At 47.6% G+C, this 14,736-nt stretch overlaps 2 protein-coding genes across 5 annotated transcripts in view; one reads left to right on the forward strand and one right to left on the reverse strand.

Annotated features, from left to right (window-relative positions):
- Ccdc92 (coiled-coil domain containing 92) overlaps positions 1–9,467 on the reverse strand; it is a 29,047-nt gene extending 19,580 nt beyond the window's left edge. The window contains exon 1 of one of the 4 annotated variants that reach the window (XM_047559996.1): positions 9,444–9,467. The gene's annotated coding sequence lies outside the window, so the exon portion shown is untranslated. Of the gene's footprint in view, positions 1–3,101; positions 3,215–8,687; positions 8,808–9,126; positions 9,423–9,443 lie in introns of those variants that run through there. The other 3 variants (XM_047559997.1, XM_047559994.1, XM_047559995.1) reach the window with 3 other exon arrangements.
- Positions 8,593–14,736, forward strand: part of LOC124991530 (translation initiation factor IF-2-like) — a 33,780-nt gene continuing 27,636 nt past the window's right edge. Inside the window, exons 1-4 of the mRNA XM_047562196.1 lie at positions 8,593–8,674; positions 8,759–9,087; positions 9,155–9,403; positions 10,275–10,392. Coding sequence (XP_047418152.1) covers positions 8,593–8,674; positions 8,759–9,087; positions 9,155–9,403; positions 10,275–10,392 — 778 coding nt within the window. The remainder of the gene's footprint in view (positions 8,675–8,758; positions 9,088–9,154; positions 9,404–10,274; positions 10,393–14,736) is intronic.

Here is a 14,736-nt window from a genome sequence, read left to right on the forward strand (position 1 = left end):
CCACTGAGGCAGAGGGCCTGGGCTTGGTGAGGAGCTCACCTGCTCCTGCACCGACTGCACCCTGCCTGGGACACACCTATCCACGCACTCATTCTGCCCAGTCTTCACAGTGTTGTTTTGCAGCTGATGCAAGATATAGTTGCTTTTTTTCTTTAATCCAAAGAACAGATGGCATTGCTGTGGACGTTTTCGACTGAGACAGTAGAAAGCAGAACACAGGGAATTCCATCTTCTGCCTCCAGGTTAAGAGTCATGCTTTCCTCAGGGGTGACTGTGGCCCAAAGGGACCCCTGGTGGTTTGCAGATATTTTGGGCTTTAAGAACTAGGGGAGGGGAGCCCTGGCATCTAACAGGTGGAGGCCAGGGGTGCAGGACAGCTGCCAGTACTGACAGAGAACCACCTGACCCAAACGCCGACTGTTCTGCAGTTGGGGAGCTCTGGGCTAGAGGCCATCTAATTTGAAGGTTTTTGTCCCCCTTTTTTGGGGGGGTACTGGGGATTGAACTCAGGGGCACTTGACCACTGGGTCCCAGCCCCAGCCCTATGTTGTATCTTGTTTAGAAATAGGGTCGTGCTGAGTTGCTGAGGCTGACTTTGAACTCGCAATCCTCCTGCCTCAGCCTCCCAAGCCACAGGGATCACAGGTGTGCGCCACCGTGCCTGGCAGTTTTTGTTCCTTTTGACTTGAGGTTTATTCTGCTCTCCTTGGGTTCACTGATCAACTGTGGGAGTATGGAGGGACACGGCCTGGTCATATTTGGCTTCCTTCCCGTTACGGAAAGCTACCAACGCAGGAGAAGGCAACTATCAGGCGAGAGGCGCAGGTGCCTATTTGAGTTTCTTCCCTGTGTCTGAAGCCCCGGTGAGGCTGCATGCAGAAGCAAAGCTGCATCTGCTTCACTGCGCTGGATCAGAGAACAGGCATTGCTTCTGCTCAGAAGAAGAGGTTGCACGTGAACTCTAAATGGCCGAGGGATGGAAGAACTTCCTCCCCAGTTTTTGACAGAGATTTTGTTTTTCCTGTATAAACACTAAAGGGAACTGAGAAATGAAGAGGGTGTGTGCAAGAGAGTCCTGGATCCCAAACAAGGACTCCAGCATTCTGATTAAAAAGGATGTGCACGTGTGCAAAAGCCAGTGGGTGGGTGGGTCAGCAGGGGGGCGCTTCCCGGGGTGCTCTGACCAGCAGGCAGCCAGTCTCCAGGGAGCGCTGCGTGGGGCTTCAACACTTCTCAAACGCAAGGGACCTTCAGTTGTTAAGGAGATCACTAACTACAGAAACTTTAAAAGAATATTAGAGTCCCCAAAATTTATGAAATAACGCCCAGAACTCCTAATAGTTTACGTGTACTAGCACTTTAAGGAAAGCTTTCCAGGTAAGCAGAAATGAAAGTGCAGGCTTCGTGGTCACCAGAAAACCCTGCTTACAAAAAGAGCCATAATTTGAACTTTGTAATCTGCACAAATATAATGGAGAAGTGAAAGAAATTAGTGTTGAGCTAGAAAATGTTAAAATCATTTTCTTCTTGGAAAAGGTCTCTTCCAAAGTAAATATTATTGCTCAGGTTATAAAATTCCAGTTTAAAAATAAAATTTGGAGACACAAATCAAAAAGTTACCTGTCTTTTAAAAAACCTCTGTACTAAGAACAAGAATGAGAATAAGCCAAGGTAATAGGAAAAAATGACATGAAAGAATTAAAATTATTAACATTTTCTTCAGACTCTAAAATCCTTTCATATACTGCTTTGGGAAGGTGGGGTTCCCTTTCTGGGGGTGATTTAAGCTTGCAGTTCATGTTCTCAATAAAGCAAGCAGCTTGGAGTACCTCACAGCCAGGCTGTAAGGACTCTGGGAACACCCCATGATCAAACGGAAACACCCTGGCTTTGTGGAGACCGCGTTCTAGATGACCCCACACAGGCCAACGCACCAAAAAGGCAGCACTTTTCACAAAGGCTCAAGTAGCAGCACCTTCCTAAGTTCCTTGCGCTTGCCTTACAGGCCATAAATGATCCCTGTGCTGTTATTTCAGGTAGATAATTTAAGCATGAGGATTCAACTATAGGGGTGGTACCTTAAGAAATTAGTATCTTCATAAATTGCTTTAAAAATCTCAGACAAGGGCTGGGAATGTAGCTCAGTTGGTAGAGTGCTTTGCAAGCACAAGGCCCTGGGTTCTAATCCCCAGCACTGGAAAAAAACCAAAAAACAAAAAAACTCAGACAATATTACATATTATGAATCCTATAAAGTTACTCTGCTTCTACTAGCTGAGCCTTGTTTGAAAGTGCTGTCACCAATGCTCAGTAGCAACAACTGCATTGTTCTTTAATGTGCATTTTATGCTTTTGAAAATCTCTTATTCCCTACAGGCTAGTAGAGGACTGGGGTAATCAGTTAATAATGTGTATTTACCTAAAGGTCGTAAAGAAATTAAAATTCAAATGGAAGAGGCAAACCTCACCACCTGCCAATCCCCAGGGACCATCTATCTACTGGGTCTTTGGAACATTTGCTTTTTAAGCCCAAATTAAGATGGTAAAATCAACCAAAGTATGATGCCTGATACGTTTGAAAATCTTAAAATCTACACGTGTAAATCTCTAAGTAACATACTGCCCTTTAAATGGGTTGTTCGGAGTGACTGCGTGTGTGGATGGTGTGTGCACCAAGTCCACAAAAACCTGCACAGCTGAGAGGGCCCTGGCAGCCCCCGGGATGGAATGCTGGCCTTGGGGATGCGACCTTCCCAGCAGGAAGTCTCTGCCTGGCTGCTGCCCCCACTGGAGCGGGAAGCAACCCACTCCTGACTCATCCTGACCGGACACTGCAGCTGCAGGGACTCACGATGCTCGCGGGCCTGTCCTATCTCTAAGTCATGGCCTTTAGAAATACTCGGCCTTTGGTGAGTGGCACAGTCCAGGTGCTCCAAGGCGATTGTCCTTCTCAGGCTGACCAGCTCTTTCTCCAGCTTTTTTGTCCCTGATCAGGCCCCCACAGTAACAGGGCCTTTGGAGGGAAGGGAGTCTTTACAACCAGGCGTCTTTGGCCGTAGCCAGATAACCCTTTGTAGCTCCGAAGGATGTACTTCCCTCACCTGGCTGTGTGTGCTGTGTCCCACGGCTGGGACGCAGACGGAAGGATGCGAAGGTGATCAGAGGTGGTGTGCTCCGGCCTCCACAGCACCGCCCGGGTCACTCTGCTTGTCTGGCTCAGGTTGTAGGAAGAAACCTGGCGACCAGAGAGCAGCTGATGGGGCAGAGCTGAGACTATATTCACATCAGCTTCATGCAAACAAGAATGGCTTCCCTGAGAACGTTTTAGTAGTTTCCCTGCGTGTAGAAGATACCCACGTGCAAAGGCTGACACGTGACTGCCAAAATACTCCTAAAATATTTTATTTCTGGATTTGGCACATTAAGTGCATCTATTTAAAGCAGGAGTCCACAATTTAGAGACAAGGTTGTAAATAAAACTGTAAAGCCCTATACGCTCATCTGCTTCACTGTCTCACCCAGGATCAGAAGAGGTGATAAAGTCTCAAAATGGAATTATGAAAATAACCTGCTCGGCATTTCAGAAACTGAATGAAGTGGCTGGATGTCCTATCTAGAGTGTCAACGTGAGCATTTCAACAAAGTCTGGAACTTTCACCTTAAAGGCCGAGAGGTTCAAGCCTTCTGGTTACTCCTCCAATGGCAGAACACTACCGTGCCTGATGAGCCCATGTCTGTCACTGGAAAGCACTGCGAAGGGGGTCAACAGTGGACATTCCCATACCACAGGTCTGCGTGGCTAGGTGCACACGCAATTCGACTGTCCAAGACACTGGTGCAGCCTTCCTGTGAGCGTCCACAGCTCCTCCTGCAGGAGGACACCCCCGAATGCTTAATCACTTCCAGTGAAACTCCGTTCCCCCTGAGGCATGGGACTGCTAATCTGCTTCCCCCTTGAGTTTCAGACTCAACATGATACGACAAAGCAAGGTCTGGCTGGCATCTGGGGCCACTTGGAAAGGCATCCACTCCAGCCAAGCCTGCTGACGGGTGGAACTCAATGTGACCTTCTAGAAGTAGTCAGTGGTCATCTGAAGCTCTCTGCATTCCATCCTCCAAGACCCAGGAACACCTCTGAACAGACAGCTCCCAACCTGTCTCGAGGGCTGTTCCTACTCAGAGTCTCTCCCTGAAAAGTCAGCTTTGGTCTTCTCTGCCCTGGGTCCCTTTGCCACAGGATTACTGGGCTGGAAAATCTCTGTCAAAAATGAACTTGACCACTTTCTTGATGGGAAACAGACCCTCACTAGAAGCCTGTTCCACAGCAGAGAGGCAGAGGTGGGCCACACAGTCTTCCCCATCAGGAAGGCTGGCCTCTCCTCCCCAGAGCCCGAGAGTGCCAGCAAGGTGTGGTGACAGTGGACGCTGCTGCTCTGTGCTACTGGAACTTGCTCTCTAATCATAGAGGCTCAACCAGATGGCAGAGATGACCATCCAAGACAAAGAGAAGAACAGGCCGCACCTACTACCCTCTGCCATGTTCTCGTCTAGAGAACAGAAAACTAAGCAAGCAGAGCTTTCCTCTTCTTAGAAATGCACAGTGCAGGGGAGTACACTCAGGAGCACTCTACCACTGAGCTACATCCCAGTCTTTTTTTTTTTTTTTTTGAGATAGGATCTTGCCAAGATGGCAAGGCTGGCCTTGAACTCGTGACCCTCTTGCCTCAGTTTCCTGAATCTCAGCTAAACTGAAACATTTCTAAAAAGTCTCACATGCCACTAGCCATAGAAATAAACCAAAGCCTTTCACCTGGGTTGATATGTGAGAGTTAGAGAGAGAACAATTTAAAAAAAAGCCTCTTCAACATTCAGGGTGTGGCAGGAGCCTAGCCTCCTACGTCATTAGTGCATTAGAAAAATTAGGTTGGAAACTGCTGGGTGTGGTGGTGCATGCCTATAATCCCAGCAACTCAGGAGGCTGAGGTAGGAGGACCCTAAGTTTGAGGCCAGCCTCAGCAACTTAGCAAGACCGTGTCTTAAACTTTAAAGGGCTGGGATGTAGCTCAGTGGCAAAGAGCCCCTGAGTTCATTAGAAAAATACAGAGAATGCAGGATGATTATGCCATGACACAGGTGGAACTTTCTCTTGGGAACCAGTGCTTTTACGCACATTCTGTGTTATACCCAAGATGGCCATTTCAGGGCACAGGCAGTGCTGTGGGAATTAGACCTTACATGTAGCAGTGAAGCCCAGCAATGTTACGTGAGAAAGTGGACTCGACACAGTGCCTCATATACTCACCTACCTGTCTGGCAAACAGGGCGCCCCAGGATGTACTCACAAGCAGACTGGGAAGGGAGCTGAGGAGCAGAGGATAAGGAGCTGTGCAGCTCTAAACTTAATATCTTAAGTGTTACTAAAGAGGCAACAAAGACAAACATTGTAGAAAAAATGTATCCTATGCCTTGTAATCCATTTATTAGCGGTTCTCTTCTTTCTGGGCACTGAGCTTCAGGTTTGTTCCTTCCGTGCCCAAAAAGGGCACCTCACTGCTCAATTCTGGGAATTCAGCTAGAATAGAGAAAGCCAGCCTGGGGAGGGAGCGCCTTCCCTCCTCCCTCAGCCCCAGGAGAGGAGACACTTCTCGCTTCCTCAAGTCATTTCTGATACTGGTAAATTGAGAATAATGATAAAATATCACTCTTGGTCTGTTCTCAACTGTGGAGATTTACCTTAAAATGTAAATGGTTTTCTGATTAACAAAAGTCTTTTAAGACAACCTATGCCGATGGAAGCTGTGACTAGAGGCTTTCGAGCCGGGCCTCTGGTCTCAGAGGCTGCTTTCCAGCTGGTTGCCTTCCTTGATCATTGTCCTGGTAATAATATTTAAAGCAGCATCTGTGATTTCTTTTTTTCGGAAGGAATAAATACTGCTAAGGTTTTCTTATTTTAATTTTGGCTGGCCAGACAAGCTTGATGTTTGTCTCTTTTCCCACATACAGTAAAAGTAAATGACATAGTCCTTGTTCACATCCCTGGAGAGCTGTGGTCAGTCAGCTTCCCACACCCCAGTTCAGCTGACAACAGGCTCTGAGCTGCAGACAAACTCCTCAGCTAAAGAACAAAGGAGCAGGACTGTTTTCAAAAGGGACTTTAAAAAATTAAGCACCTGTATGTGTTAATTTGGATTGTTTTCCTCTAACTTCTTACATCGGAGGGCCAGGCAATGGTTTCATTCCACTGGCCTTGTTCTGGCTTAGTCCCCTTCGGTCCTGCAGTATGGGCACTCTGGAGCGCACTAGCTACAGAGAAGAGTCCTAGCCCATGGACTGCTCAACACTACTGAGAGGACACCCAGTGGCCTGATCTTTGCTATAATGGTGAGATCATCATTCCTACTGAATACATTCTTCCCAAGGTTGGCTCAGCGTGGTCAATGTCTCATCTTTTTGTTCTTTAAACAAAGTTCCTACCCACCTACCCTTTCTGGGTCCCTGGGATCCTGCTTCTTGCTTTGTTTCACCTCCAGCATATTTAATAACCACATAGATGCACTGAAAAAAACATTCAATGCATTCACTGATATGACTTTTTCTGCTGTGACACTTGAGTCATGTTGAGTAATGAAACAAACAGAAACTAAAATGCAAAGCAAGCACAAGAATCATCTCTTAATCCATGTCTTTAAAAAAATACTTTCAGCTAAGGAAAAAAAAATATGCCCCCTTGCAACTTGCTGGTTCTCAAATGACTGACATCATCTCATGTTTAAAAAGAGTTTTTTAAAACAGGGACTCCTCTGCTTGCCTTCCTAGAAAAGGCAATTTTGCTCTTGATTAAATGTTTATTGTAGAAAATGAAAGCCAAGGAAGAAATACAAAACATGTACAATTAAAGAGTCTTTTAAAACAACACGTTGAATGTGAGAGGGCTTTATTATTTGGAAGGCCCCAACCAATGCAAAGCAGGGTGACCATCACCTCTGACACCAGGCAGATGACCCAGGAAAACTCTTCCAAGGGTTCATGAAGGTGTCTGGGGATGGTGCTAAGCCCACAATGTAGATGCCAGCATAAAAAATAAAAAAGGACCACAGAGCTAAGAGGGAAATGCAGAAGTCCCTGAACACAGGTGCCACCACCCAGAACCCTTACATGTCAAGAAGGCTACTAGCCGACGGGGAACCTCTGCCCTGGGGAAGGAGCAGCCCCTTATTTTCACAGTTGGAAGTTCTATCATAAATGGCTGCTGTGTTTGTATCAGTGGGAAACCCGAATTCTCAAAGTACTACCTGTTCTCTCCTGTGCTCAGGAATTACTCTAAGCAAATAAAGTTCCTTTGCTGCACGGTAGACCTTCAAATATTTGAAGACAATTAGGAGACACCCACTTCCCTGCCCAGACCTTTCTGCAGCATGAAGCATCAAAGCTGGGGAGGTGAAAACTAGTGTCTGAGCTAGCACCTACCTAACTGTTCTGGAACTTCCACCTGACTCATTTACCGCAGCCTTGGTGTGAAACACATAATGGCCCAGTCACTGCCCCTGAAGTACATGCAACTCAGTAGACATAATCTTAGTTAATAAATGAGTGTGCCCACTATGTATTAGGATCTATTTATATCCGACCTTGTTCCAGATAGAAGGAAAAAGATCCATGTCTTTTCTTGCCAGAAATATGAGAAAATGCTTTATAAGTATTTCTTAAAAGCATCAGCACTGTAATTAACATCAATATTGCTGTAAATGCATTCTGACAATTAGGTAATAAGATTAAAATCAATTTTCCAACTTGTGACAGATCAAAGAGTTAGAAACCCAAAATGAATGATCTGTTGTAAGTAAAAGAATTCATTTGTTTTTCAAGAGTTAACTCTATAAATATCTAATTTCCAAAAAAACTATTTGTTAGACTGATATATTTAAATGTGTCACAGTAAAAATCTGGTACACCCAAATGTTTTTAAAATCTCAAATATATCTAAACTTACTGAGTAATAGTAATACGCTGCAGAGGAGCAATAAAAATATTTTAAGGTTTTTCAGTGTGTATGTATATGGACACACACTATATATAAAATAACAAGTCAGAAAGTCTTTCTTTTTGGAAAATAGTCAACCCAAAGAAATACATATTTTCAAAACATCTCTGGAGAGAAAAGTCACTGTTTTAAATGTTAGCATCTTTCCCCTTACAATGCACTGGCGAGAAAATGCAGGGAAATTCTTGATTGTGCAAAAAGAAAAATAAATTGTTTAACAAAATAATAAATTTCAAACTTGACAGTTTTTAAACGACGATTCTAACAGTCTGACAGGTTTCTGGAAATGCTTAATAAAGTGTCACACTCATATGGGTAGTTTATGTTTTGTTATAAAACCGACTGCTGCCACCTACATTACAGAGCACGGTTATATTTTTTATTAGGCCACCTCCTTTGCATTAGTGGACTAGATCGTACTGCTAAATAGCAAAGCTTGAAATTACACAATACAGGTCAGCATGAGAACCCAAGTTAGAAAAACTAGAGTAACTCACTGTAGCGGACGACCGAGCAGTAGCCGAGCCTGGAGCTCCTCTGCTGAGCGCGTTATGCTCGCTTCGGAAATCACAAGCGAACCGTTAATTCGGGGTGAAACCCGAGCTCGCCCCAGGCTTGGCAAAGGGCTGCAAGGTAGAGTACTTACGTAAAGGGTACCGGGTCGCCGGGCACTGCGCTTACCGGGGAGGGTCTCTAACGTCCCGGTCTGGGGCGAAGCTCTTTCTACCCGCCCGGTGGATTCCACGGGCTCCTCCCCCAGGCGCCCCGGACTCGGCCCGGCCCGGCCCAGGGCGCACCCGGTGCACCTGCAATGCGGCGCCCCGGCCCCACGATCCCCCGGCTCTCCTCCCGCGTCGCCCGGCGAGCGAGCCAGGGCGCGGGCCGTTCGGCCTGCAGCGGGCCCGCAGCCCCGCAGGGCGCCCCCGGGTTGCGCGGGGGTCGCGGCCACTGCCCCGCTTGGTTCCCCGCGCGGTCGCGGCCGGGACCGCTGCCCGCCGCGGGCCGAGTGGAAGGCCGAGCAGAGCCCGCAGCTGCCGCGCCGCCAGGTGAGCGGGCTGCACTGGCGCGCCCGGGCGCCGCCTCACCTGCGGCGCGGCCGCGGCGGTCCTTCAGGCGGCTCCCCGGCTCGGCGCGGTCCTCCGGGCGGGCGGCGGCGGCGGCGGGGGCCCGCGGCCCATGGGCGGGGCGGGCGGCGGGGCCGGGCCCTGCGGCGGCGCCGGGGGAGGTCAGCGGGCGCCGCCCGCCCGGCGCATCTCCCGGGTCGCGGGGAGCGCTCGCCGCGGTGCACCCTGGGAGCCGGCCGCGCCAGGCCGGGCCGCGCTGACCCGGCGGGCGGGCGCGGCGCCGGCGCGGCGGCGGGCTGTGAGTGCGGGCGGGGGCCGGGGAGCCGATCGATACTCACTCGGCGGGGAGGGGGCGACGCCCCACTCCCCGCTGCGGTGGCCGGGCAGGGGCGAGGACCCAGGGGAAGGGAGGGTCCGGCGGGTGGGACGCAGGCGCACTTGCTCAGGTGCGGCCGCAGTGCGGTTGCCCTGGGTAACGCGGCTGGGCAGGGGGGCGGCGAGGGAGGCGAGCGGGAGCGCGCGCGCGCCGGGCGGTGGGGGCGGGGGCGCGGGGCGCGCGGCGCGCATGCGTGCGGCGCTGCTCCCCCGGGGCTCGCCGGCCTCGTGCGTGCGCACGCGCGCCGGCCCCCGGAGGCGTCTGGGTGTGCGGAGCGCGCGCGCGCGGCTCGGAGGCGCACCTGTGAGGTGTCCCCGGAGGAGCGGCGGGTGGGCGCGCGGAGCCCGCGGCCTGGGGCGCTCGCAGCCCGCACTTGGAGTGAGTTGGCGCGGCCGGGCCGCGGGCTCGGTGTTTTCCCCGGTGGCTGGGGGCGGGGAGCGGGCCGGGGCCGGCGGGCGGAGTGGCTGAGGAGAAGGAAAACAACCCGTCTCTCGGGACGGGCCTCGAGCCGCCGGCCTGGGGGTCGCGCGGGAGGGAAGGTCAGCGCGGCGCCGCTGCGGGCGGGCCGGGCCGGGCGGGGGGCGGCGGCGCGGGCGCGGCGGGCGGAGGCCACGGGCGCCGGACTCCCGAGCCGGCCCATTGTGTGCGGCCGGGGCAGCGGAGCGCGGCGGCCCGAGGCCGAGCGGCCGCGCCTGGAGCGGCTCCAGGCGGGTCCCCGGGGAGCGGCCGCGGCCGCGCGGGGCGGGAGGGTGCTGCGGAGCGGCCGCTGCAGGGTGCGGTGTTTTGCTTGCAGCGCGGAGGCCGCGGAGCATCGCTCTCCGGTGATGAGGAGCGCGTCGCGCACCCGGCGCCGAAGCCAGCCGCCGCCGGACGCCTCCATTGTTTGACCGCGCCAGGCCGGCCCTGCCCAGGTGAGCGGCCGCCGCAGCCCTGCTCGCGGCCTGCAGGCCGGCCTCCCCGCCGGACCCGCGCAGCCCCGCCGGCCCTGCCCCGGGCACCCGCCGCGCCCCCGGACGTCTCCCTTCCGGCTCGGTCTGCCCGGGCCTCCCGGCCGGGTCACCTCTGATCCGCTGAGAACTCGGCCCCTTTGTGAGACCCTCGGTGCCCAACTCCGCCAACTAAATCGGACCTCTCCGGGAGGAGCCGCTCGCACAGGCGAGTTGCTAGTTTGCTAATTGGCTGTTTTATTGCAACAAAGGAGGCCCGATGTTGGAAAAAAAAAATTCCCAAGCTATCGCTTTCCAAAGGAACGTTGTGTGATACTTAAAACGGTTTATTGTTTTTAAGGGGATTGAACCGTTTTTAGGCATTTTGTCTTCTCTTTTAGAGGGGGACCCCAGATTGCTTTTTTAAAAAGACGCAAAGCTTTTCAGAGCAGGAAGATGACCTTGTTCAACCTACGGGTTGATTTGAAATATAAAAATTAATTTTGGATTAGTAGAGTAGTGTGTTTGCTTTGTAAACACGAATGCCTCTCAGAGATGGCAAGACTTTTGACTATCACCCCCAGCCTTTGCAGCTGAGGACTAGGATATGCGTGCTGTGTGTCCTTCTAGCTTTTTAAAAATACTTGGGATCATCTTTGACTGTTTGAACAAGTACCGGCTAGCTAACATTCTGTCTTTCCACTTCAGCATTATATACTTCAACTCATTTTTCAGAACTGCTGCATCATGTTCTATAGTTTGAGTACACCCATAGTTTATTCAGCCATTTCCCAGATTATGGCAGCTTATAAATTTTAGCTTGAAAATAGCTTTATTTGGTGGTGGTGGTTCTCTAGTGAGATGCAGTTGCAGTGAAGGGATCACAGATCTGTGCTAGTTACAGAGAACAGGCGTTTATGATGGAAGTTCCTGGGTTAAGAATTTACATGAGGAGCCTCCAGCCCTCCCCTGTGATAGACTGTACTACTCACAGGTCCTGTGACCTTGGGGAGGACACTCCAAGGCTCAGTTTTCTATAAACCTTATTAATACTGCCCCGTGTGCTCCACAGAGTTCAGTGATACCAAGGGAAAGTGCTTGGTAGAACCTGAAGTGGTAAACAAAGATTGGTTTTATTAGCTTTTGCAATCCAAAAATTGTCAAATTGCAATATGCTTTTTTTTTTTTTTAAGTCAGATGTTCGTCTCAGAATATTAGAGATGACAACTTTGATTTTTAATTTCTGATTTTGCTATAACTAGTTTTTGTTAAATACTGGTAATACTGAAGACTGCCTAAATAATAACTGACATAGCATATTTATCCTAGTGCTTTTACATGCCTTAAAAAATATGGCATGTCAACTAGTTGACTGAATCAGTGTATTAGCTAATTGAATGCTAGATAAACCTCCTGATGTAATATTTAAAACAGAACATTTTTTGGTGATTTAGATTATACACATTTTCTTATGGCAGCAGCAGATTCAGATTAGCTTTTGTGCTTCTTCAAGGGAATGGATTCTTACTGAATCCATTTGTACGTTTGTAAGCATATCAGAGAGAGTTTTACCAGTTTAAATTTTGATGAAATGATGTGATAGCTACACAATTAATGGCTTTGTAGATATTTTCCTTTCGTTCAGATATATATGAGTACCTGTCGTGTGACCAGCAAAATCAACTCATCCCTGTCCTTTTGGAGCTTATGGTCCAGGTAGGGTGGCTTAGAAATGAATCTCACGACTGCACTTCTAGTCGCAAACTGGTTTCTTCTGGGAAAATTAGGTAGTACCAGCTGTGAAAGACGATGAAAATGGGGACCACATTTTAGATTGGAGAGGGGGTCCAGGAAAGACTTCTGCAAAAATAAATGAAGCTTAGATTTGAAGGGCGAGTAGGCGGTTAGTGTCAAGTGAAGTAGGGGATAATTTTCCAGGCAGAGGATAGCATGTGGGAAGGCCCTGAAGGGGAAAAAGCTTTGCCCATTCCAGGAACTGAAGGAACGACTGTGGATAGATTCTAGTCGGTGAGGGGGAAGAGAGGCTAGGCATGGGGCCAGATCATGTAGGGTCTTGTAGGACAGGTTAGGGATGCTGTGTTTTATCCGGAATGTAATGAGAAACCATTAGAAAGGTTGGGTTTTAAGCAGGGGAGTGACATAATCAGATTTGCATTTTTAAACAACCACTCCAGTTACCACATGCAGAATGTGGGGTGGTGGGGGTGGAGAGTGGAAGTGGGAAGAATATGCAGGCTGCTTGCTTCACAGGACTGTCTAGTGGAGCTGGGTCCTATTCCTTGGACCCCACAGTGAAGTCACACTACCTCCTGTAGTAAAGTCAAAATAGACGTTTGGTTAAAAAGAAAAAATCCTCATTTATTATTTTAAAAAAGTAGCACTAAGTAAAAGGAATAAACAGGTGCTTTTTAAATGTACTGGAAAAGTACACATAAGCATTTAAATCAGTTGTCCACACTTGAACAGAAAACTATGAGAAAGGAGTTAAAAATTAGGACATTAACATGTTTTTAAAATAAGTTTTGACAAAGCCATAACACAAGAGTGAAGTGAAGATCTAAAATGAAAAGGAGAAATATTTGTAGATGCTGTTGACTAGGGAAACATGCCTGGGTATGCAGTGCATGTATAAAATTCATAGCTGAGTACCAAAAATAACCCAACAGAGAATAAAACAAAAGAAATAGAAAACGAACTCTGACCATATTACAACAAAAACGTAAAACTTGTAGGCAGTGTAGAAACAGTCTTATCGAGGCAAATGCCAAACACAGAGTCAGTGGTAAAGTATCCTGAATGACCTGAAGGTACATCTATGACCTAAAAAGAGCCACATTCCTGGAGATGATGTTTAAATATCATGGAGATGGCTCTTTTGGGGTGAACTTGACAATAATTATGAGTACTGAGATACATCACAGGGCCACATTCACCACATCAAGGACATCCTGACTTTATACAGGTTGCTGGAACCTGTTCACCCCAGAAATAAACTATTTTATATGGAAATATAACACATGATGAGTCATGTGTTAGAATGCCACCCCCCCCCCCAATCTAAAGAAAACAAGTCAATATCAAACATCTGGAAAGAGGAGACCTGCATGCTGAGCACAGACATTGTGGTCAGTTGTACAACTGGAAACTTAAATAAGGAAACAAATCCCTACCTTACAGGTGTCATGAGAGTAAGGAATAAAGGCCCTTGTACCACAGGGCACTCAAATCTGTTATTAGTTGGTTCCTAAAGTCTATTGGAAACTGTGGAGAAAATAACCAAAAAGAAAAAATCAATGTATCCCACTACATAAAAAAGTAAAACTTAAGAAGAAAAGGGAAACAAAACCTTATAATTGAAAGTCATATCACAAAATTAGAAAGTACTTGTGACAATGAACAAATGAGATCTTTAATATGTAAACTCCTATAACATTGCACTAATTATCAAATAATTAGTGATTACTGTTTAGAAGAGCTAGATTCTATTCTTAATAGCCACAAAACTAGAAGATATTTAAGAACAAAGCATGAATGAACTAAAACTTTATGAAGAACATTAAAATCTTACTTAAATTATTTAAAGGTTAACCTAAATAAATGGACAACCCTTGCAGGGAATCCATGATATTCTTGTAGGAATAGATGAGATAATATGAATGAAGTCTATTGCAGCCTCATTTACAATGAGGAAAAATAACCATAAGTTTTGATGCCTCTACGCTTTGGAATATTATGTAGTTTTTAAAAAGAGAGACAGACTTATGTGTATTGACATAACCTGGATGGATGTCTATAATATACTATAGAACCCCCGCAAAATGTTTAGTCCCATTTTTTTGTAAGATACAAAATAATCACTGGTGTACGTTGTATCTGAATAAAAACAGTTAAAAGGATCTGGAAGAATCCTTGGAAAAGCATTACTTGTGATAACTTCTGGGTGAAAGCATAGGGCATTGTTTATTTCATATGCTTTTGTACAAAGTTGTTTTAGTGCTTTTTAGAATAAGCATTTACTTTTGTAATGAAGATGTTACAATTTATCACCAATCTAATAAAGACCTAAATTTAGGCTAAGAAACTGTATTACGTAGTACTTACAAAAGAACGTGCAAAAGTGGTACACTTACATTGGCCATGTGTATTAAGAACTTGAAAAATACTCATATTTCCTAACATGGCAACATAAAAGTAGTATTTTTTAAATATATTTTTAGTAGTTGATGGACTTTTATTTATTTATTTATTTATTTATTTATTGTGCTGAGAATACATGTTAGGCAAGTACTTGACCACTGAGCCACAACC

This window comes from Sciurus carolinensis, chromosome 8 (assembly GCF_902686445.1).
Source record: "Sciurus carolinensis chromosome 8, mSciCar1.2, whole genome shotgun sequence".
Classification (NCBI taxonomy): domain Eukaryota; kingdom Metazoa; phylum Chordata; class Mammalia; order Rodentia; family Sciuridae; genus Sciurus; species Sciurus carolinensis.